The 23,566-nt window shown below is 46.3% G+C and overlaps 1 protein-coding gene across 1 annotated transcript in view; it reads right to left on the bottom strand.

Moving 5' to 3' along the window:
• The window catches only part of DPP6 (dipeptidyl peptidase like 6), a 650,194-nt gene that overhangs the window by 294,148 nt on the left and 332,480 nt on the right, over positions 1 to 23,566 (bottom strand). Inside the window, 1 exon segment of the mRNA XM_047695453.1 lies at positions 8,333 to 8,431. Coding sequence (XP_047551409.1) covers positions 8,333 to 8,431 — 99 coding nt within the window.

The following is a 23,566-nucleotide window of genomic DNA, read 5'->3' as shown; positions in this document are numbered from 1 at the left end:
AACAGAGCAGTGGATGTGTCTGCACAGGGAACAGAGAGCATGCAGATGAGAGGCAACCATGACCTGGGGACAGGGCGGGCCACCCCAAGAGGATGGGGGTCAGCCCAGGAAGAGATCCAGAAGCACAAGGCAAAACACAGAAGAGGCCCCCGGGCTTTCCACAGCAGAGGCTCGTGCTTATGCTTCATTGACCCCATGTGACTGAAGATTTGCAGATCGCTGGGCCATGTAGACACGACGCCGTCCGTGTCCTCCATGGGTGGCTCTGAGCGATGAGCTGAAGTGCTCGGTGTGGAGAACTTGGAGACGCGCTGGTGCACTTGGCATGTAGGCAGTAAACGGCGAGTATGAACACGATGTCTGGACGGGCAAGCTTGGTATCGGGGGCTCTTGTCAGCATCTAGTAGGTTCTCCCCAATTAAAGCAGGAGAAGAGAGTCAGATATACTTATCATTATAAATGTACGTGTAATTCCTTAAAATGCCAGGATTTATGACGAATAAACCTGGCAAGTCTTCCGTCAACCGGAAAGCAGCTACTCCGAGAGCTTTTTCCCAAATACCCAGTTTGCTCAACCACCGAGTCATTTCTTCGGCTGAGTGACATCTCTGGAGACTCTATCACAAGCCAGACACTCTGGTCCACGAGAGAAACGGCACAGTCGCTGCGTGCCCTGAAGGCCCTGAGAAGCTTCCGTCAAGGGCAAGACAAGAGAAGAAAACAAACACCTGAACGCACAGTTAGGTGTGCCAGGCGTGCAGGACGGACGGGTCATAGGGGCTTAGACTCGGTTACGCAAGAGAGCAAGCGATTCATTTTGGATTAATTAAGAAGATGACCCATGTTTGAGAAGATGTCAATGATAATTAATTAGCCTCTGGCAGGCTGACATGGTTAAGGACTTTGTGGGATAATTTAATTGAAACAATAAATGATAATGTCGGGGCTGTGTGGGGGCCGTGCACTCAAGGATGCAGAGTCTCTAATTAATGGAACTTCTGGATTTCCTTTAAAAAGAACGTTCTAGAAAGAGCCTGCAGAGGACTTGCACCCATGAGCTCAACAGAGGCAGTAACCGAGACTGAGGTAGCTTTCCAGGCTCCCTTAACGTGAACTCAAGTAAAAGCAAATAAGACTCTGGGCTCTGGTCTGTGGCTGCCCGTCCGGGCAGTGCTATCGCCCTGCACTTGATACAAACTGGAAAGAACACCTCTCCAGCACTGCCTGAGTCTCAAGCCATACCCTGCTCATCTGCACCCCGTGTAGGCAAAGAAGGGCGAAGGGCAGAGGGTATCCTCAGGATAAGTCCTTAAAAGCCTAGGAGCCCTGAAACCACCATAGGGCATCCAGAAAAAATGTCCATCACACTCACTGCAGAGGAAAAACAACAGGTGACTCTTGCTTGAGATCCCTTTCCCAGGAAAACAAAATATATGCATACGTGTGTATAATACATACTTATTTCTTAGATCCCAAAATGGGGGTGGGGAGCCTGTCCTCTCATAACGCAAACATACAAATTGAGTTGGATTTCACTCCTGGTAAGGGTCTGCACCACGTTCCACAAAGGCAAGGGCATCCTTAAATTTCCCGGGAGACACTGTGTACTTGCCCGAGCGGAGGGCCCTCTCTCTGCTGGAGCAGCGGTGGCCCAGCTGAGCCTGCAGGGATGTGACTCCCAGCCATGAACTGAGTGGCAGGGACCGCAGAGCCCAGCGACACTGACGGGCCTTAAGAGCCTGCTGCAATCTTTTCTTCTCCGGCCACTGCCACTAAATGCTACCGACTTTCCACAGAAAACTCCCAACAGGAAACGCCCAAGGGACCTTAAGCAGGTAACAGTCTCAGCTCCAATACTAGAGATGTGTTAGACGCATTAAGAAGGGGACGGAGCCAAGCAGACAGGTGGCAGGTCCGAAAGCCTCCGCCAGAGCCCATGGGAGCTACGGCACGGACGGGCTTTATTGCCTTTAAAGTATCTGAGACGTAACTGCCCACCTAATACCAGACCACTGGGGTTCTCTTCTCCTGAGGAAAAGTGGAATCTTGAAAACCACTACAAAAGAGAGAGAAGAAATTGGTTGTTTACACAAATGCGTACTAGAATTTCATCTCGTCTATTTCTTGCGGACTGGAATACAGTGAATGATGTTCTTCGATAGTATTTTATGCAATGACTTCAAATGATGCCACTGCTATCTCGACCTCACTGAGACGATGAAGAATGTCTCTGGTCTCTGAGACTTGTCCTTCCTGGCCATTTCCCTGGAGTTACTGCTGGCCAGGTGGGGCGGCCTACACCGATGACCTCTCGGGGCCTTTCTCCCTCTCCACAATTCGATGACTTCCTAGTTTTGATTGAAAAAATGTGGCTTTCACAAAGCAGAAGAAATACCCAAACCATTTTATACTTGAATTCCTCTTCTATCCAACCCCATGAGCTTTCCAAAAAAAAAAAAAAAAAAAGAATCCATCTGTGTTTTCCAAATAACAAAGGAGAAGAGGAAAAAGCAAATATGGAAATCAAGTTGCTTTGAGCCCTGTGCTCTCTCTCAAATTTTACCTTCTAAAACATATACTTTTCTGGTATCAACCAGCCAGCTGATATTTTCCTACATTCAAAGGAAGCAATTTTCTTCAATTTTATAGTCTCTACTATGGCGTCGGAGAGACGCGGAGGACTCTCTGCTCACACGCGGCTGGATGGATGGAAATGAGCGTAAACAGAGACCCCAGGGCCAGCCACGCGGTCTTCTGCCACATTCAGACGAAGCTGAACGGCCCCAGGGAGGAGGACAGAGTGGGCTGAGGAGCCCCTCCTGGAGCTGCTGGCAGACACGGGAGCCCGTCCGCCCCGGGCATGCTTGTGTCCTGAAGATAGTGGCCGGGAACAGCGGGTTCTCTGAAGGGCGCAGGTGGCCTTGGCTTTGCTCACAGCACAAGGCATGAGCTCACCGGACCATCTGCGAGCTTCAGTGCAGACTGCCTGCCTAAGAGGCAAACCTGCAAAAGCAAATCTGTGTATCGCAAGTCTGTGTGGCCTCGGACAGCCTGTGTGGAGGGACGACTCCACGGATCTGGAGGAGACCATTTCTGGGGTTTACACGTGCAGGGAGGGATAGCAAAAGCTGCTTCTAGACAAATAATACACCCTCTTTCTCTGGCATGAGTCCAAGACAGGGTGAGTAAGAGGGTATCTGCTGGCAGAGGGACTACGTGGCCACTGGGCAATTTCCCACTGACGCATTCTCTACCTGACCTCACACAAAAAATCCTGCTCCCAGTCCTGCCTGTCGCACGCCTGTCTCTGGTGCAGATCCTTCTGAGTGGACAGCTGCCACATCCGCCTGTGGCCTGGCATCACGAACCCGGAAGTCTGGCCGAGTGTGGGTGGGTGGGCAGGCGCTAAGCATGCTGGGTGGGGCTGTAGGCGTCTGCGATGGAGCAGATACGAGGAACAAGAGACTGAGCAGAGCAAAGGAGCCTCCAAGCTTTCTAGCCTGTTCTGCCAGAAGAATGGACGTCCATGAACGGGACTGGGAGAAGCAGTGGCGAGGGCAGGTGTTATTCTTTTGGTTTTTGCTTTGTGTGTGTTGGGGGGGGTGTTGATCAAGAACTCGGATTTGGAGCTTTTAAGCTCAAGGTTGTGAGGTCTATGAGACAGCTAAGAATTCTGGGAAAATGCAGCGTGGAAACCCAAATTTAGGAGTCGTCTGTAAATGGAGGATACTTAACATCATGAAACTCGATGAAACCCTGAGGGAGGAAGGCAGATATTCAGTGGGAGGGACCAGAGGCTGAGCCCTGGGACCCACCACCCTGAAAGGTCAAGGAGAAGAGCAAGAAGCAGTAGGAGAGCCTGAGAAGAAGCCCCCTCCTCCCCCCCGCCCTGCCCGATGTCGAAATAGAGCCCAGGGAGTATAATGACCTATAGGTCAGGGGGAAGTTTCACCCAGGTGAGGGGAGTAACCAGTTGACAGGTAAATTAAGATGAGGTCGGAGAAGTGACCATGCAAGGCAGCTACCTGGAGGTCAGTGATGACCACATGGAGGCGTGTCAGTGAAACTGGGGTGAGAGCCTGACCCCCTCACATCACGGAATCCCAGCACAGCACCTCAAGGGATCCACGAGGCTGAGAAGTGCAGCGTGGTTACCGGAAAAGATGGAAGGGTTCCTTCCACTGACCCAGTGTGTGGAGACACGGCACTGGGGCCAGTGTGAGGGAGTGTGGACCTCCTTCTCTGGAGGGGGTGCTCAGTGTGTCATTGTCCTGAGGTACAGACCTCATCTGGTTGCAACCAGTCTGTGAGGGCAGAGTATGAAGGTTGTTACACCAATCATTTTCAGAAAACATTAGATTAGATTAGAACAAGTCTCTAGATTAGAATGAATGAGTGAGGAGAAATTTAGCCCAATAGATTACTCCTGATACAGTGTATCATGTTCTAGGCTATTAACTCCAATATTAAACTGAAGATACACTTGGTATCTTTAGTGGTTAATGTGCAATAAAAATAATATTAATATTAGTAATATTATATAATAATAATAAAAATAATACCAAATCATGTCTCTTTCTCCATGGGGAATTACTCCACTTTCTTTATCACTTAGGTATTCCGTTAGCTTGACATCATGGGGATAAGGGAAGCTAAAATAGAGAATTTAAGGGATGACAATAATTCTGAAATATTCACAATCTATAGTTTTGGGTAAGACACACTACGTAGCTAGTGAGGTTGTGAAAGAAACTGGCTGGATACCAGAATCCTGTAGCACAGCTTATAAAGACCAAAGAGACGTAGGTTCAAGTCCAAATCTTGCTACTTACTAACTGTGATATTGGTCAAGTTATTTGAACAGCATAAGTCTCAGTTTCCTCATCTGTAAAATGGGAATAATGGTGGTGGTGAGAATTAAATTATTTAATAGGTACAAAGAACTTATCCTAGAACATAAGATATAGGAAACCCCCAGCAGGTTACAATGATGGTGGTGATGTGATGATGATGATGGTGATGCTGGTGATGGTGATGATGATGGTGGTGGTAATGATTATGATGGTGATGATGATGGTAATGGTGATGATAGTGGTGGTGATGATGGTGATGACAGTGATGATGGTGATTGATGGTGATGCTGATAATGATGGTGATGGTGGTGATCATGGTGATCATGGTGATGGTAATGATGATGGTGGTGGTAAATGATGATGGTTGTGATGATGGTAGTATTGATGATGTGACATGATGTGACGATGATATGATGTGATGTTGATGGTGGTGGTAATGACAGTGATAATGGTGATGGTGATGATGATGGTGGTGGAAATGATCATGATGGTGATCATGATGTTGATGATGATGATGAAGAAGAGAGTAGGAACAGACAGAGGAGTAAGGAAGAAGAGGAGGAGAAAGGAGACTCATGGTGATAGAAGGCATGGTACATGGTCATGATGGAGGTGACTCCCAAGGCTACCAGTAAGAAACACCTCCCTGGGCCCAGCACTGTATCGTTTGCCGGCTGCACTGTGGGGCACACAATAAACACTAACTGAACAAAGCAATGCTCTGATAATTTCTAAAGCACACCCAGCTTCCCATCTTTCGATAATCCTCTGACTGTGGGAAACCTTCCCTGGATCTTCACATTTAGACTTGTGGTATTAAAGAAGAGGATGAATTCTGTATGGTATTTGTGGAAAATCACTTACAAGCGCTCAATTAACCAGTGCAAAGCCACTTCATCCATTTCAAGCTATTACATTTTAGGGAGAGAAAGGGATTGATCAGGAAGAAGAATGCATGAGAGAACAGTGGGAGGACAGCTAAGAGGAGTGTTGGGAGAAAAACAACCAGGTTCCCTTCCCCTCTGGGTGGAGCCTAGTCTTTGGAGAAACTTGACTACCAGGTTACTTTGTAGCAAAATGTCACATTGTATGTCTACATTTGCAAAGGGAGAGTCCTTCTTAGAAAGCTCCTGGGCACTGAAGGTACTTACTTCGTTTAGAATTGCAGGTTGTCCTCATGAGTAGAATTAACCTGCCGAACAGGCAGGCGCGGCATTTTCTGCCGGGCAGGAGGCCATTTCTCAATTGCTCGTATTAACTCCCAGCTTTGTGGATAAAGAAATTTGGACTTGTTTCCCCCGGCCAGAGAGCCAGCCCACCTCTGGCCCAGCTCCACTCCTCGGCAGCATGAAGTCGATCATGAGATACAAGCTCCTTACGACCAACACAGTTCCAGCAGAAACTTACCAGTGCTTTGTGACTCCAGATCTCTGTTTATTTTACATTTTATTTTTTGCTTATGGAATGCTGACTTAGACCCAGTCTGCCACTATGGACATTCTAACAGACATAGGAATGTTATTTTAGCACTTCATGAGTCTTTTCAGGGCTTCCTTGGACTCGCTCTGACCCCCATAGCTATGGTTCAGTGTTCCTTGTGTCCAATTTGTTTTATCCCTAGATTCTGCCACTCGACCAGGTTTCCTCCTCTCCCCCTCCCTTCTCTCCTCTCTTTTTCTCTCTGTGTTCTTTTCTTCATGAAGGTTTAGACAGACTAACGTTCTAGCCTTACACTCCCCAGGGGTCTATTCTCTGCTTTCTCTAATTAGTAAACCCAGCACCTCTTAAAGACTGGGCTTTATACAGCATCTTCGAAATGTCTGGTCACTCATGGTTAGCTCTGTTTCTAGAATATGACTTTGCAATCTTTAAGAAGAGGCTAATCACCTTTCATTCCCAAGACTGAGCCCAGAGTATGCTCTTGGTACTTTCCTCCTGCCTATGCAAGGGGTTAACACAAACTGAGAGCAGGTGTTAAGTCTCCCTCAACACGAAAGGTAACATCACTTCCTCCATCAAACAAAAGACCTTGGCTCTCTCCGTGTCCTGGATTTCTGTGCACCACGCACCCCCCAAAAGCTGTCCCCAGCACACAGATCCTATTTCTCCCTAATTCCTTTGTATAAAGTACATTCCTTTGGAGATCCATCTTCTCTCATTTTTATTTTTTATTTATTTTTTTTAAGATTTTTTTTTAAAATTTATTTGACAGACAGATCACAAGTAGGCAGAGAGACAGGCAGAGAGAGAGAGAGAAGAGGAGGCAGGCTCCCTGCTGAGCAGAGAGCCCGATGTGGGGCTCTATCCCAGGACCCTGGGATCATGACCTGAGCCGAAGGCAGAGGGTTTAACCACTGAGCCACCCAGGCGCCCCTCTCTCATTTTTAAATAAGTGAATCTAAGAACCAGAAATGAATACTGAGGCCACAGTTGAGCACAAAAAAGAAGCCACTGCCCTAGTAGGAGACGAACGGCAAAACGTCATTGCTATTTGGTTTTTGAGAGTTTGTGAAGCATGAGCTTCATTTCAGAAGCAAGAAAATACAAAAACACAGTCACCCAACAAGACAGTCGTGGGAAGACACTAAATGGGAAGTCAGGAGACAGGCTTCCAACTACATGTGCACCACCAGCAAGCTGTGTGGCCTCAAAAAAACCACGTAACCTCTCTGGGCCTCATTTATTATGAAAGTCAGGATTTGAACTAGACTTCCAGCATTCCACGATAAAAGTTCTCTGACCTGGGGATTCCTTTTCAAGGGCATCCCACATTCATGGAGATAATAGGAGAGGTGCACTGGCCGAACTACCTCGGAGAGGCACCAAAGCCTGCAGAGGAGGGCATGCATTCAATCACACCTTTTCTCCCATGACTACACTTGAGAATTAGTTCAACTACAAGTGGATGATGTGGATTATGTCCTAGACCAAAAAAAATGCATCATGAACATACTGCCTTTGGCCTTCAACCCTGTTTTGTTTTGTTTTAAAAATCCCCCCAAACCAGGAAAGTAGATTATATCCAGACTAAAGTGCAAGAGGAAAATAAATTTATCCTCAAATGTGCACCAGGCTCGAGTTTCATTCATTTGCTGGCTTTTGAGAAGAAGCCTTGGAGGTCCTTTTGGCCCCTCTATGCAGCGGGGAGTGAAAGCCAGGGCCGTACAAAAGGGAAGAAAGAACAGGGAGAGGGAGGGAAGCTCGGCTGTGTCTCTGCCTGGTCCTGTTGCTTAGCAACGGCTCACATCTCTGTCTGAGAAATAATGATTTGGGGAGGTGACACTGAGAGCCCATTTCTCACTAAGGAACAGCCCCATTTTACCAGATCCATATTTTCTTAGAATGATAATAAGGTGATTATCGCAGCAAGAGCTCTGGGCATCCACTTCCACAGCCGAAAAGAGAACATGAGAGGCAACAGGCCACACCCAAACTGTGGAAGAGTGGCTTCCCATGCGCATGCAGGTCTCCGGACTTACCACTTATCCACTTAGCCTCAGGGTCGTGAATTTTGAAATCATCGCTGAAGAGATCTTCCACTGTGACCTTCTTCTTTTGAGACAGACTGTTATCTTCCGCTAGAAAAGAACACAGTCAATAGTTAAATCTTTTCTTTTGGGGTAAAAGAGAGGACCATAAAACACTGGGGTCGCCATTCAGAAATGGTACCCATGGTGAAGTACACACTTCCTCTACATAACATAAGGCTGAACAAAAGCCATGATTTTTGCTTTCAATTAAAATATCAAAAACTGTGGTGAGGGGATCATGGCCCAGTAAAATGGTATCCGTTCTCCCCCTCTACTTGAACACATACGTGAGTGTATTTCTTCGGAACAGAGGTAAACATTTCAAGACTGATTTATGAACAACAAGGTGGAAATGGGCAAGAAAGCAAACACAGTGGATGTCCAGACTGGATCCCCATGGTGTGATGTAGTCAATCACTCATGGCGCATCTAGTCCAGAGGCCAACTCTCAGCAGCACGTTGGATGCTGGGGATGGAACGGTGAGTGACGATCCCGTAGGTACTGACTCTCCATATGCCTCACTCGTCCCTGGCTGTCTCTAGGCTGGGAATCCGTTCCTGTTCAAATAAAATCACACCTCACGTGTCTGTGTGCCAACGACCAGGTTCCCACCTGGCATCATCTCCATCAGCCCCCCTGGGAGAAAGCACCTGGGGTGAGCCTCGAAGGTACCAATCTCACATCCATCCGAAGAGGAGATGTTTAGTTAATGGCACCGGGGGTAAGCCTGTAGAAACCTGACCATGTCTGTTCTATTTCCCAAGGTGGAAGCTTCTGGGGTTTTAGCTAACAGAGTAAACATGCAAGGGTGGTACGTCAGACGGCTCTCACTTTTGCTATATACCGATAACATTATTCACTATTTCTGACGCACGTCGTCCTTCTAGAACAGAAGATGGTAGCTGTCAGGGCACCTCTCTTGAAGACTCGGGGTCCTCATTTCATCAGCTCTGTGCTGGGCTGCTGGGCGGGGCTCTCCTCGGTGCTAATCAAGGTGTGTAGGTCTGTGTGCAGCCTACGTGACGGGGTTCAGATCCGTGTTGTTTTTACATTTTGATGTTTGGTCGTTATGCCTGTTGCTCCTTTCAGTGTCTGCCTGTGGAGCCAGCTTCCAGTTCTTGGTCAGAGAACTTGCCCTCCACAGGACCCTTTGTCTCTTTTAATTTTCTGTTTCAAAATCTATGGCAGGTGGGGAAGACAACGAGCATTTTTGCTGGATGGCGCGATAACATAAATAAGCACTCTGGGAGCTTCTTGTAGGATTCCCGTGCACAGATTTTATTACATCTCCCATATGGTTTCTTTCTTTTGGCCCCTCTGGATGTTATCGACTATTGAAGTTGTCAGAAGGGTCACATGTTACCGTGTGCATTGACTGATTTCTTGAATATCAAAAAGGATTAATGTGTGGAAAAGTCTTTTGAAAATTACAGAGCTATACCTTTCAAAGTGACCTTCTGGTTAGACCTGACTGTGGGGGGCTCTCCCAGGTGCTACACAAAATCTGTCAAGCCAAACCAATTCCCCCGTAGGACCTTTCCACCTGCAGCTTTCCATCCCCAGGAAAATGCACACAGAGCTTCAGACATGTTGCGTGTCAGTGTGGAAAACACACAGCAAATGAACATTTGAAAGATAACTAGACATCGATGTAGTGCAGTTATACTGTGATCGAGTAATTAAGAAATCTATTGGCAACTAGTTGAAAAATAAGTCCTAGACATCGGACAATATAACGATCACAGACAACAATGCTGTATTATAAATGTCAAATTCGCTAAGAGATTAGATCTTAATTATTCCCACTGAAAAAGGAAATGAGAATTACGTGACCCGATAAAGGCATTAGCTAACCCCCCAAAAGCAATCACCCTGATATATACAAATATATGAAATCAGCATGTTGCACATTCAAACGTACACAATGGCATGTGTCAAATATATTTCAATAAATAAAACAAGAACAGAGTATAAACATTTCTGAGCACTCCTCAGCATAAGATCAGAAAATAAATAGTTCTATTAAAACATAAATTTTATCTGAGTAAACTTCACTATTCAAGGAAGATTCTAGCTCACTTCTTTACATTACATGCATGTAATGAGAAAAGAGTGTAAGCCTGCCATTTAAACAAACTTTGGGTAAAAGATGAAAAAGGTAATTTATTCACTTTCTGAAAATCTCTTTACAAACAACTGTTCTGGTAATGTAAAAATGTCTTTTAAAAAAAACTATTACATTGTTTTTTAAAACTATTTTAAAAAAACACATGACTTTCAAATACGGACAGTTTGTGGTGGAGGCATTATGATATATGCTGTAAAGAGCTGTCTTCAAGCCAGGACACTTGACTGTCAATAATCAGCTGTCTCCTCAAGATGCTCACATTGGCCTCTCTGGGCCTCGGTGACTTGTTCCCATATTAAATTGCTATCTAAGGAAATCACTGATTTGTACTTCGATGCATTTCACAAATCCTTTGAGGTGGTGACAAGCATGCGTGACCGCTGTGCTCCGGGAACCCTGCTGGGCCCTGAGAATCCAGCTGAAGACCCTTGAGCTCAGGGAGCGGGGGAGCCAAATGGAAAGCATGATTGTGTTGCAACAGCGTCCGTCCGGACCGAGAGCGGCAGGGCGGGCGGTGACTGGGAAGAAAGAAGTGGGGGAATCGTGGAAAGCACTCCCCGAGGAAAGGTCCTGCCAGCCAAGGTAAAAGAGACACAAGAAGAACATTCCAGCTAGAAGGAATGCAAGAACAGGAAGGCGTCAGCAGACACAGCATTCTCAGGAAATTGTGAGTGTTGGTGTTGGGGTGGGAAAAAGTGTAAGTGGGAAAGGTCCAGAGATGAAGGAAGAGCCTCTCATTACGTCGGATGTTCTGGAATTTCATCAAAAAACATCCACTTGTGGGTGTCTGGCTGGCTCAGGGCAGTGCCCGACTCTCGATCTCAGCTCAGGTCTTAAACTCAGGGTTCTGAGTTCAAGCTCTGAGTTGGGCTCCATGCTGGGTGTGGAGCCTGCTTTAAAAAAAGAAAAAAAAAGACAATGCCCACTTGCGGCTTTTCTTTAAAAATTATGCTTACCAGCCGGTAACACTGTCAGTCCCCATCTCAGGAACATTGGCAGCAATGATCTCCTTCAGTACTGCTCGTCCTGCACTCGACTCCCCCCTTCCAGGGAGCAAGCGGACCTGCTGTGTCCAAGCTCCACAGGGCTGGCTTTTCCTTTCATGTTTTCCACATTTTTTTTTAAAGATTTTATTTATTTATTTCACAGAGAGAGATCACAAGTAGGCAGAGAGGCAGATAGAGAGAGAGGAGGAAGCCGGTTCTCCGCTGAGCAGAGAGCCTGATGCGGGGCTCGATCCCAGGACCCTGAGATCATGACCTGAGCCAAAGGCAGCGGCTTAACCCACTGAGCCACCCAGGTGCCCCTGTTTTCCACATTTTTATATCTTTGGGGGCATTTGCATGGTTTCTTCAGTTTGATTTTCCACTGTATCAATTTTTTAGCATTATCTAGATAGCTCTTTCATCCTGCTACTGAATTTAAAATTCTCAAGTAATTATATTTTAATTTCTAAAACTCCTAATTAACTCCTTTCCAGGATAATCTACTCCTATAGCTGTAAGCTCCGTTATCACATTGATAATTTTTTAAAACCTAAAATGTCATTTTCTGCTTCCCCTACTGATTTGTATTTCTTTGGATTTAGGTGCTTATGTGTACTAAGGTGCTGTTCTCGTTTTGGGGGAGAGTTCCTGCAGGTTCTTGTGACTCTTCGCTGTAAGTGTCTTCCCTGCACGTGTCCTGGGTCACGAGAGACTCCTGTTGGTGTGGCCGGGAGCAACGTCCTGGGCGCCTGGAAGCTGGGTCTCATGCTGCCATTTGGGCTGGAGCCCTTTGCCTGACGTGGTGATGGGGACTCAAGATCCTCTGAACATGAACCCAATTTTAAGGCAGGGGGCACCTGTCCAGTCCCTAGTCCCTCATGGACACCAAGATCCTAGACCTTGCCATTGGGTCTGACTCGTCTCTGCTCCTGGAGGCTGGCAGGAGTCTGGCTGTGCTTGTCGCCATAAGCTTCAGCCTGACCGTTCTGTCACGGACACCATCCTGTCCCACATAGATAAAAGACTCCGGCTTGTTTTTGAGCGCAGCTATGTTTTTCCTCTTTATTTTCTCTCACTTCTACGTGCTTGAAATCAGAAGGGAAAGATTTCTGGGCTCCGTGGGCATCTTAAACCGGAAGTCACCTTGAACCGAAGTCGACCAGAACCGGACGGGAACCCACCCGTGGAGAGACACGAAGTGCCCAGTGGCTTTCCCAGTTCGGCTTCCATCCTGAAGGTAATCGGGAGACGACCGCGACGTCGCGCCCCTTCAGCCCGACACCGGGATAAGCACAGAGCGCTTGTCACCGCGGCACCCTGGTCTGCTCACCCTGGTCCCGAGCGAGGCGGCTCTCCCCGAGTAGGTCGGGATACGGTGCAGACTGCTCACGCCCGTCCGGAGGCTTGTTCCACAGCCACGTTATTAAGGAGCGCAGTGACTGGGAACGGTCTGGAATGTTCCCTGGAGATTTTTACAGTGAGAAATAAATCCCACCACCGTAGGACGGATTAACGTGAAGCATAACCTCCTGAGGATTTCCGTCCCTGCAGGTGGAGGTTAGCCCCCGACAAGCCCCATTCAGTAACGACGAAACCGACCCAGATCACCTCTGCTTGTGCTGGCACCTGACAACTCCAGAAATGCCATCTTGGAGGACGCGGACAGTTTTAACGTCCGATCCTATCAGAATGAGGAGGAAGGCAAGCCTGAGCTACTGCGGGGGTGCAGGGCTTCTCTAAGACAGGTGGGATGTCTGTCAAGGTGGCATTAGCCCCATTTGCAGGGAAATCGGCCGTTGGCACTGCCCACAGAATCAGCTTGTGTGCAACCTAACCCCAAAGTGGGATGCTAATTTAATTCCAGAATACTGAAGATACCCCGCCCGTAATGCTCATAAGGGTCCCGATAGAACACTGTGCTCTCCAGGTTAAAAAAAATATATATGTAAATAAAGAAAAAGGTTTAAAAAACATTTTTATGGACACATTTCTGTAATGAGAAAAAGTTATCCTCTGAGATCGACAAGGAGCACACACAGCAGGGGCCCACAGCCGGTGTTCACCTGCCACGCGTGATGGAGCCGGGGCCAAGAAGAAGGATTTTCAAGCTCCGAGAAGACACCACGTGGTGTGCGGGTGGGATCGAGCTTCACAGCGAGGCAGATCCCAGCCCAGGTTCAGAGCAGAAACACTCTGGCGTTTAGAGTAAGTCACGGGGAACATATTTGTATGTTGTTTCTATAGATGCTGCCAATACTTGTTGGCTTCCATGCAAACAGAGGAACATATGGAAATCAAAGAAACTGTTTTTTAAAAGATTGATTGATTGGAGAGAGAGAGAGCATGAGGAGGAAGGGCAGAGGAAGAAGGCGACAGAAACTCAAGCAGACTCCACGCTGAGCACAGAGCCTGACATGGGTTTGATCTCACAACCCTGAGATCATGACCTGAATTGAAATCAAGAGTCAGACGCTCAACAGACTGCGCCACCCAGGAGCACAGAAACTGCCCATTTTGCAAAATCTGAACCGTTAATTCATGACATCCAGTGATACAGCTTTTGCTTAAGCTCAGATCACAGGTGCTTGGACCATTACTGATGAACCTAACACAGACAGCCATTGAGTCCAAGGAAAAAACTGTGAAAACACAGGAAGCATTTCCCTTCTCTCGGAGCATGTTAGTGGCGTGAGTGCTCTGTGTGGATGCTGGAATCAATACTTTCCCATTAGAGCTGCTGCTGCTGTTGTTTTAAAGACGTACAATCAGCGCGCTCTGTTGTAGATGAGACTCGTATGTCCTCTGTAGATTCTACTTGTCATAATGGAAGATAAAGTCAGTCCTGCTTCACTGCCAACAACTCAGGAACAATAGAATTTAAGCTGGGTAATGTGCTTACAGGTCATGAAACGGAGCACCCCCAGAGTCTTACAAGTCGTTCTGGTGACTTCGATGATGGTATTTGGGACTTCTGAGCAGATGAAATTTTGGACTCTGAGTTAATGCTGCAATAGCTTAGGACTTGTGGGGACCAGGACGGAGAGAATGTACAGTGTATGTGGGATGCATGTGAACCTTTAAGGACTGAGGGTCAGACTGTGTAGGCAGAATAGTGCCCCCCAACGGTGACCTTGAGGACAGGTGTTGTGGACTGAATTGCACACTTCTCCCGTTGATATGGGGAAGCCCCAACCCTCAATGCAACTATACTTGTAGATAGAGCCCTAAAGAAGGTAATTAAAGTTAGACGGGATCATAAAAGTGGGGCTCTATCCCAACAGAACCGGTGTCCTTATAAGGTAAGAGGAAGAGATACTCTCTCTCCGTGCATGCAGGAAAAAAAGCAATGCAAGATACAGCGAGAAAAAGCCATCTGCAATCCAGAAAAAGAGGTCTCGCTGGAAACCAATCCTGCTGGCACTTGATCTTGGGCTTAAAGCCTCAAGAACGATGAGAAAATACATTTCTGTTGTTTAACCACTCAGTGTGGCTCTTTTATCATGCCCACCCGAGCCCACTAACACAACTGGTGTTTTCAAAATTTCAAATTCCAACTCTTTGTTGCTAGTCCGTTAAACACGGTATTTGCATATTGATCTGGTATCCTGCAACCTTTCTGAACTTACCCCTGTGTTTGATGAGCACATTCTACATCGGCATTCATTTTGTTCTCAGTAAGGACGGTGTTACGTGTTCATTTCAAGTAGAAATAATCCATTAAGACTGCTAAGAAAACAGGTTTGAGTCAAGGTCCAAGTAGCAATAAACTAGATCGTAGCTACTAATGGATTTGAAGAAATGAGAGTCTGCTGGCCTGAACGCCTCAAGACAAATGGTGAATGTTTTAAATGAGTTTTCCATTTTTCAATCAACTTGTTATTATTTGGTGGGAGATTTTGTTCAAGTGAGAAAAGAGGCTGCAAATATTATCCAAAGCTGTGAGGAAGGACGGGAGGTGTTGGGCCATCTGGGGGCGGGGGGATGCTCCCCAGATTAGCTGGGGAGGGTCAAGACACAGCACATAAGGTCGGAGGGCCCAGAAATACAGACATAAAGACATTTTCACTTAAAGTCATGAAAGAAATCTATAAAGGACTTCCAAATAACATCAAAGGTTTCACAACAGAGTGAAGAAAGCAAGCGGGAGGAAGTCTTTGACGGGAATAGTCTGTGAATATTGATAGATAGGCACGCTACAAGCATCCCGGGAAGAAACAGCAGAAGAACTAACATCAGCATCAGTGAGAGGCAATGAATGATATGCAGAGACGGGTTGTAGAACTGGTGGCCTAAAAGAAAAGTACTATTATTATTTGGATTGGGGTGGTTTATTTAATAGCTTTCTCACTACTTTTCTTTCTGTTTATACCTACTCCCTGGGAGATCATCAGTAAAGTCATGTTCTGATCGTAGCCCAAGCTCACACCCGAATCTAACATCTGAGCTGGTGTGTGTCTTCAGGAGGCCCAACACCACGGTCAGCTAATTTGACCTTCCCTGCTGATACCACGGTTTGTTACGTGGACAAAGGTGTGTGGTGCTCCCGACAGAGAAATTGGGGCTGCTAGGGGTGGCTCGTTAAGCCCCAAGTGCCCACATCCTAGCAGCAAGGAGCATAGGCCCATTTTAAGGGAGATTCCATTTCAGGAATCTCATCGCCTGTGACACAAAATGTACATTTTTTTTTTTACTTGAATTTTATTGGCCCTGTTGATTGATCTGCATTTGATTTGGCTCTTTCTGTTTGTTTTCTATGAATTTTAAGTGGAATTTATATCTGTCTCATGCATGTAAGTAAAATCATAAAAATAAATTAAGTCAAGGCAGGGGATGGGGCATATCCTTTCCTCTTCAGATTCTAAAAACACCCCAACAGATACCGTAATGGGAACACCCTTCAGTTTCTTCTCCGGTGGCAGAGATGACAAAGAACCCAATGGTGAAGCTGCGAGTCCTCCTCCAGAGAGGTGGGGAGGCCGGGATGGCCTCTCCTGTGAGCAGGTGGGGGGGTGGGGGGCGGAGAGTGCAGCACACCTCTCTCTCTCTCTCTCTCTCTCTCCCTCTCTCGTGCTCGCTCTCTCTCTCTCTCGCTCGATCTTACCACCCACAGCGCCTGCCTGTAACTTACAGCCACTGCAGGACTGGCGAAGGCATTGATTTCCCTTTGTTTTACTTTCCCGCGGCAGCCGCCACAATTCGTCACCAATGTGCTGCCTCCAAACAGCAGAGGGGGGGCTGCAGGGGAGCAACTCTTCGCCTCTGCGGCAGCCCTGGGTGCACCTTGCCTCGGGGCCACGTCACTACCATCCCTGCCTCCCTGGTCACATTGCCTCCTCCCCTCTGCCTGTGTCAGATCCCTCTCTGCCTCCCTCTTATAAAGATACACGTGGTTGCCTTTAGGACTCATGGATAAAGCAGGAACCCCTCCCACCATCTCAGATGCTTCATTCCATCTCTGCAACAACCCCTGTTTGCCATATAAGGTGACCTTCCCTGGTGACACTCCCAGGCCAGGTTCCCAGGTTCCAGGGATTAGAACATGGAACTCTGGGGAGTCATCCTCTCACCCAGCAGATCCCTCAAGACCTTTTCTCCATCCCCCACTAACCCACTACCTTAGGAGGCATCCTCTGAAAGCATGATGATCATACATTTACTGAATTTTTTTAAAAAGATGAAAAAGAATCTGGGTAAGGATAAAGGAAGGGAGAAAAAGATCAATAAATCCGAGGCTTGGTAAATTATCTCTTAACCCAGTTTCCGCTCATTTTCAGACCTCACACAAAAGGAATGTGGGGGAATAGGCGACAGCCCTCTGAGCAAGTGCCTACACGTGCTGTTTTTGCCGCGGTGATAAAGGTTGTTCCGGCAGGGTTCAAGGTAAGAGTCCTGCTTCGTAGAGAGCGTGGACCGTTGCAGCATGAAACCGAACGCCCCTTGGTGCTCTGACCTGGTTCATGGTGGGCGACTTCTCTCCACTTCTCTGATCTTATCAGACCATCTGTCTCTGTGTTCCTGACCCAGACCTGGTAACTCGACTTAAGACTCCCTAACGGCTGCCTTTGGTTCCTGACTGGCCAGAGTCTTCCCTAAAATATCAGCGACTACACTGGCCAGCTCCTTGTAACAGATGGTCCTGGAGGCTCCCCAGACCCACTTGAACTTGACCAAGAGGCTTTCATCCCAACCAGGCAACCAACTAAAGAAAACCAGAGCGCCCGGAGAAGATTTATCCTTTTCATGGTTTATATGTGACCATGCCTTAAAAATAGGATGCAAAATGTGGCAATGCTTTGAAAAGTGCCCTTTATGGATAAATATGTAGGCACATGTGCTTAGGTTAGATTCCCGAAGCCGGCACGAACGATCATCTACCCCCATCCTTTAGATAAATGGATCTTCAGTGTAAGAATCCAATAAGTAAGCAAGATGCACCTTGCAATCCTAGAACTAATGATGGAAAGTCAAAGTCGAGACTGTTAAGATTCTCCTAGGGACCCACTTCTCAGGACTTTGGAAGTTTGCAACTAACTATAAGGTTAGCAGCTGTGGAAATTCATTCTCTCTTTTATGAGAATCCGTCAGAACTCCCTCCTTGCACATATGTTTCAGTTTAAGGAATGGTGCAAACGGGGCGCCTGGGTGGCTCAGTGGGTTAAAGCCGCTGCCTTCGGCTTGGGTCATGATCCCAGGGTCCTGGGATCGAGCCCCGCGTCGGGCTCTCTGCTCAGCGGGGAGCCTGCTTCCCTTCCTTTCTCTCTGCCTGCCTCTCTGCCTACTTGTGATCTGTCTGTCAAATAAATAAATAAAATCTTTAAAAAAAAAAAAAAAAGGAATGGTGCAAACTCATTGTTCAAGTTCAAGAGATGAAGACTGCCTTCATAAAATATTTCATAAAAAGGGGGTCTTGCCTCCCTGAGAGCCACTGTGCACTTCCAAGTCTGCAGAGGCTGACACTTACAAATACTGACTTTCTCAACTCCCCTTCCAGCTCTTGTATTATTATATAATATATATAGTAGGCTGTACAATATAGTTGTGGCAAGTAAGCTCTCTCCTGGCCGGCTCCGAAAAAGACAGAACTACACAAGGCAAGTTCTGTGATTTTCCCTTCTCTCCTGTGAGGGTAGGAAACGTGATGTGTGGAGCCAGGGCAACCACTTTGCCAGCACGCAGACGAGAACAGCAGAGATCTTTGAGCCACTGAACCATCCTGGGCCTGGCCATGGCTGGGCTTCTCCTTTTCTTTCTTTTTTTCCTTCTCTTCCTTCTCTTCCTCTCTTTCTTTCTTTTTTCCTTAAAGGCAGGGGGAGGGGGAGGGAGAAGGAAAGAGAAGGTCTCTTTTTTTTTTTGAGATTTTTTTTTTTTTATTATTTGAGAGAGATGTAGACAGTCAGGGAGGAGAAAAGGAGAGAGAGAGAGAATCCTCAAGCAGACTCCCCGTTGAGCACAAAGCCAGCGTGGGCTCTCACAACCCTGAGATCATGACCTGAGCTGACATCGAGAGTAGCCCACTTAACTGACTGAGCTACCCAGACACCCCTGGACTTCTCTTATGAAACAATGTAACACTTATGGTTTGAATGATTTTAGTTGGGTATTTAGTTAGGTATTCTGTTGGAGACTAAAGCACTGTGTTATTGTAACATCTGGGTTTTGGATAAATGCTCAAGCTGGTCCCTAACCTGGTCCATGGACAGGCTGACCAGGTGTGAGAGCCTCCTGAAGTGATTCCCGCTGATTATGAGGATGTGTGTACCCTTTTCCAATGATTGGATGACTTACAGTTTTGTCAGATTCTAAAAACAGTTACAACTTATAAATTGTTACAAAGGATAGGAACCCTTAGACTAGGACCACCTCGAATCCAGTGACTGGCGTTCCACACTCTCCCAACCTGCCACCACCCCATCCCTCCAGCCTTGACTCCTGACACTCATTACATCCCTCCGTGGCTTCCGGGCCAGGCCCCTTCTGTCTGGCAAGCGCTCTAGGATTCTGATGGCCGGGGTGACCTGCCCTCTCGGATCTCCTTCATCTCTCCTGCATCTGTCTTTCAACTTCCTCATCTTCCATAAAACCGTCCACCAATGCTTCCTGTCCTCCCCGATCGCGCCCACATTCTGGTCTGTCACCATAAATACTATCTGCACCATACCTTTATACGAAGCACTTAGTTCCCTCAGCATTAGCAGATTAACTTCATCAGAAACAACAATGACAAGAGCGGCAGCAAAATTAAGTTTCTATTTCATGACCTGAGTAGCCGCTGTTCACCCAATCAGCCAGCTGGCAGGTGCTGTGAACAAAGCAATCTAGAAACACAACTACGGGTGTCCAAGTGAAAGTGAGCAACACCGGAGACCGTTCAAGTCCCTGATGTGTCCTGTGAAAGGACACTTGTCATCGTCATAAACAGCAGATCAGCTCTGATGAGATCGGATTTGGGGGATGAGTTTAATAGAGGAAGAAAACATAGAAAATGCTTGGGAGACATAGCCAAATCACCTATTTCTACAAGAAACCATAAAACAGTAAGGTGTATGTTACTTGTTATTATATACACATGTTATTAAGCTACTGTTAAGCTACTTTTCAGTTGTCACAGATGATGTAGAGAGTATACAGAGATTAAAAACTGGGCATCAGCACAACTTTAAATACTAAAATAAATCTCAAAAACATTATATTGAACAAAAGAACCAGTTGTAAAGACTACATACTACATGATTGTATTAATGCTGTAAATGTAGAAAGTCTAAAAGCATGCAAAACTGTTCTATGATATTAGAAATTAGGGGACCTTTGGGAAGATTAATGATGAGAAAGCAGGAGAGGAGGCTTCTGGGATGCTGGCTGAATTCCATGTTTTGATCTGGGTCCCTGTTCACTTAGGAGCCTGTTCACTTTGAAAATTCACTAACAATACGACATTATCTGTGTATTTTAAATGCTCAAAAATCAATTGTTCCAGAATTCTTCAAAGATGAGATTCAAATAATGACGTATCACTACACACCTATGAGAATAGCCAATGCCCAGAACACTGCCAACACCAAACTCTGGCGAAGATGTGAAGCCACAGGAAGTCTCGTTCATTGCTGATGAGGACAGAGAATGGGGCAGCCAGTTTGGAAGACAGCTGGGCAGTCTCTTACAAACCAAAATACACTTGTAGCATGTATTTCAGTAAACACACTCTTTGGTATTTACCCAAAGAAGCTGAAAATTATGTCTACATAAACACCCTCGTGTGAATGTTTAGAGCAGCTTTGCTCATAATTGCCAATACCTGGAAGCAACCAAAATGTCCTTCGGTGGGTGGACGCATAAACAAACTGTGGTCCACCCAGACCATGGGATACTACTGAGCACTGAAAAGAGATGAGCTGTGAAGCCATGAAAAGACTTAAAAGCCTATTGCTTAAATGAAAGAAGTCTCCATATTGTATGGTTCCAACTGTATAACATTCTGGAAAAGGCACGACAGCAGAGACAGTAAAAACACCACTGCCAGGGGTTATGGGGGCCAGAGGGGTGAACACAGACCAGAGAGGGTTCTTGGAGCAGCGGAGCTCTTCTGTAGAATACTGTGATGGTGGATGCGCGCCATCACACGTTTGTCCAAGCCCGTGGCATTCACAACACCGACAGTGCACCTTTTTTTTTTTTTTTAAGATGTGGTCCGTATATACGATGGACTATTACTCAGCCATCAAAAAGGATGAATACCCAGCTTTTGTATCAGCATGGTCGGGACTAGAGGAGATTATGCTGAGTGAAGTAAGTCAAGCAGAGAGAGTCAATTATCATATGGTTTCACTTACTTGTGGAGCATAAGGAATAACACGGAGGACATGGGGAGATGGAGAGGAGAAGGGAGTTGGGGGAAATTGGAGGGAAAGACAAACCATGAGAGACTGTGGACTCTGAGAAACAAACTGAGGGTTTTGGAGGGGAGGGTGGTAGGGGGTTGGGTGAACCTGGTGTTGGGTATTAAGGAGGGCACGGATTGGATGGAGCACTGGGTGTTACACGCAAACAATGAGTCATGGAACACTGCATCAAAACTAATGATGTACTGTATGGCGACTAACATAATAAAAAAATAAAAAATAAAAAAATTTTTAAAAGATTTGTTATTTTAGAGAGAGTGAGAACGAGGGGAGGGAGAGGCAGGGAGAGTGCAAAACTTAAGCCGACTCCATGTTGAGCATGAAGCCTGACACAGGGCTCGATCCCACAACCCTGAGATCAAGACCTGATTTGAAATAGAGTGAGACGTTTAACTGACTGAGCCACACAAGCACCCCACCAAGAGGGCATCTTAATGTAAACTATGAACTTCGAGTGATAATGACGGGCCAATGAAGGTTCATCCATTGTAAAAGCGTGCCACTCCGGAGGGGACTGACAAGAGGTAGGGGAAGCTGTGTGTGCCTGGGGCAAAGGGTGTCTGGGGAAACTCTGTACCTGACTCTCAGTTTGGCTGTGAATCCAACTGCCAAAAAAAACAAAACAAACAAACAAAAAAAACAAAACCCTGCCCCCCCCCAAATAGTCTATTTAAAAAAAAAAACATGGAAGGGGCGCCTGGTGGTTCAGTGGGTTAAAGCCTCTGCCTTCGGCTCAGGTCATGATCTCAGGGTCCTGGGATCGAGCCCTGCATCCAGCTCTCTGCTCAGCGGGGAGCCTGCTCCCCACCCCCCAATCCCATCCCCTGCTTCTCTCTGCCTGCCTCTCTGCCTACTTGTGATCCCTGTCAAATAAATAAATAAAAAAATCTTAAAAAAAAAACATGGAAATTTTATTATAGAACTTCCTTTGTTAACTAGCAGTCACACCTCTGAAGTGGAAGGATTCTCTCGAATATAAGTTTAATACGGCTCTTTTCCACACAAACCCCTTTCGTCTTATTTTGAGTCTGGTGTACACTCAAAACACTTGATTAAATGTCTGACTTGCTTGCTCCTACGCTCTCCTGGAGGAGAATCCTATTTATGAGCCGTGCTAGCTAATTTCCTGGATTTCACTCCCTCTCCGTCAAGCCTATCGGGTCCAATTGAAAATTTTAAAAAGATAAGCTGAGAGTTAGCAAAGCACTTACAGACATTGGACCTAAACCAGGGATGAAATTTCAACTCCATAAAAATAATCTCTATGCTCCCTCCCACCCAAAAGACTCATGAGTCTCCTATTCCGATAACCTCCACATGGCCTCAGCCCAGAGTCTACTGTCACTGGGACCTCCAAATGTCCAAGGCTTTACGGTTGCACGCCACCTCACAGTTTTCCATCGGAAACTGTTGTCCCGTCTTCTCTAATGTGAAAATCCGTAGGGTCAACCGTTTTAACGCAAACGTGACTTAGCTGGATTTTTCAGCTTCTACGACATTAAGGTGACACTGGAGAATGGCAACAGTCCTTTTCATCAGAATGTAAGAACTGTGGCTGCCCCAAAAGTCACAGACTCTGTGTGACCTAATGGAGGCACATATTAAATATCTGAAAATTAAAAAAGGTAACCCTGAGGCTATTGCGCCAAAGAGAAATTTCGAAAAGAGCACAGACTAGCAAGGGAGAAATGAATGACAAAATTGAAAAGGACACATTCTCATTTGGCGAGTCCCTTCGGAAGGAAGATTGCCTTAAACACTTTTAATTTGATCTTTAAAATGTAAATTGTGCATAACTGGTGGTAATTAGACAGCACTACAGAAAAGTGTACTTGTCATTCAGAACGATTACCATAAGGCCCTTCAAGATCCTGGGTACCAACAGGGCTTCCATGTGATTCTTCCTACCAAGCTGGAAAGGGCACCCACACGAATGTGGGAATATTTCTACCGAAAGGCTAGACCCAGTTGAGTTCAAAATGGATTTTCTGGGCAAGTAAAAAGCAGGTACTGTGATTTGAGTTTCAACAAACCAGAATATAAGACTAGAAACTGGCAGTCCTTGAAAAAGATTATTTTATTAAAAGTACCTCCTACTTATCAAAGTCAACGTCCAAAGAATAATCCAATCAAGAAATGGGCAGAAGACATGAACAGACATTTCTGCAAAGA

Source organism: Lutra lutra, chromosome 11 (assembly GCF_902655055.1).
Source record: "Lutra lutra chromosome 11, mLutLut1.2, whole genome shotgun sequence".
Classification (NCBI taxonomy): Eukaryota; Metazoa; Chordata; class Mammalia; order Carnivora; family Mustelidae; genus Lutra; species Lutra lutra.
Note: the sequence above shows the minus strand (reverse complement) of the source record. Positions and strands in the feature narration are given on the sequence as shown.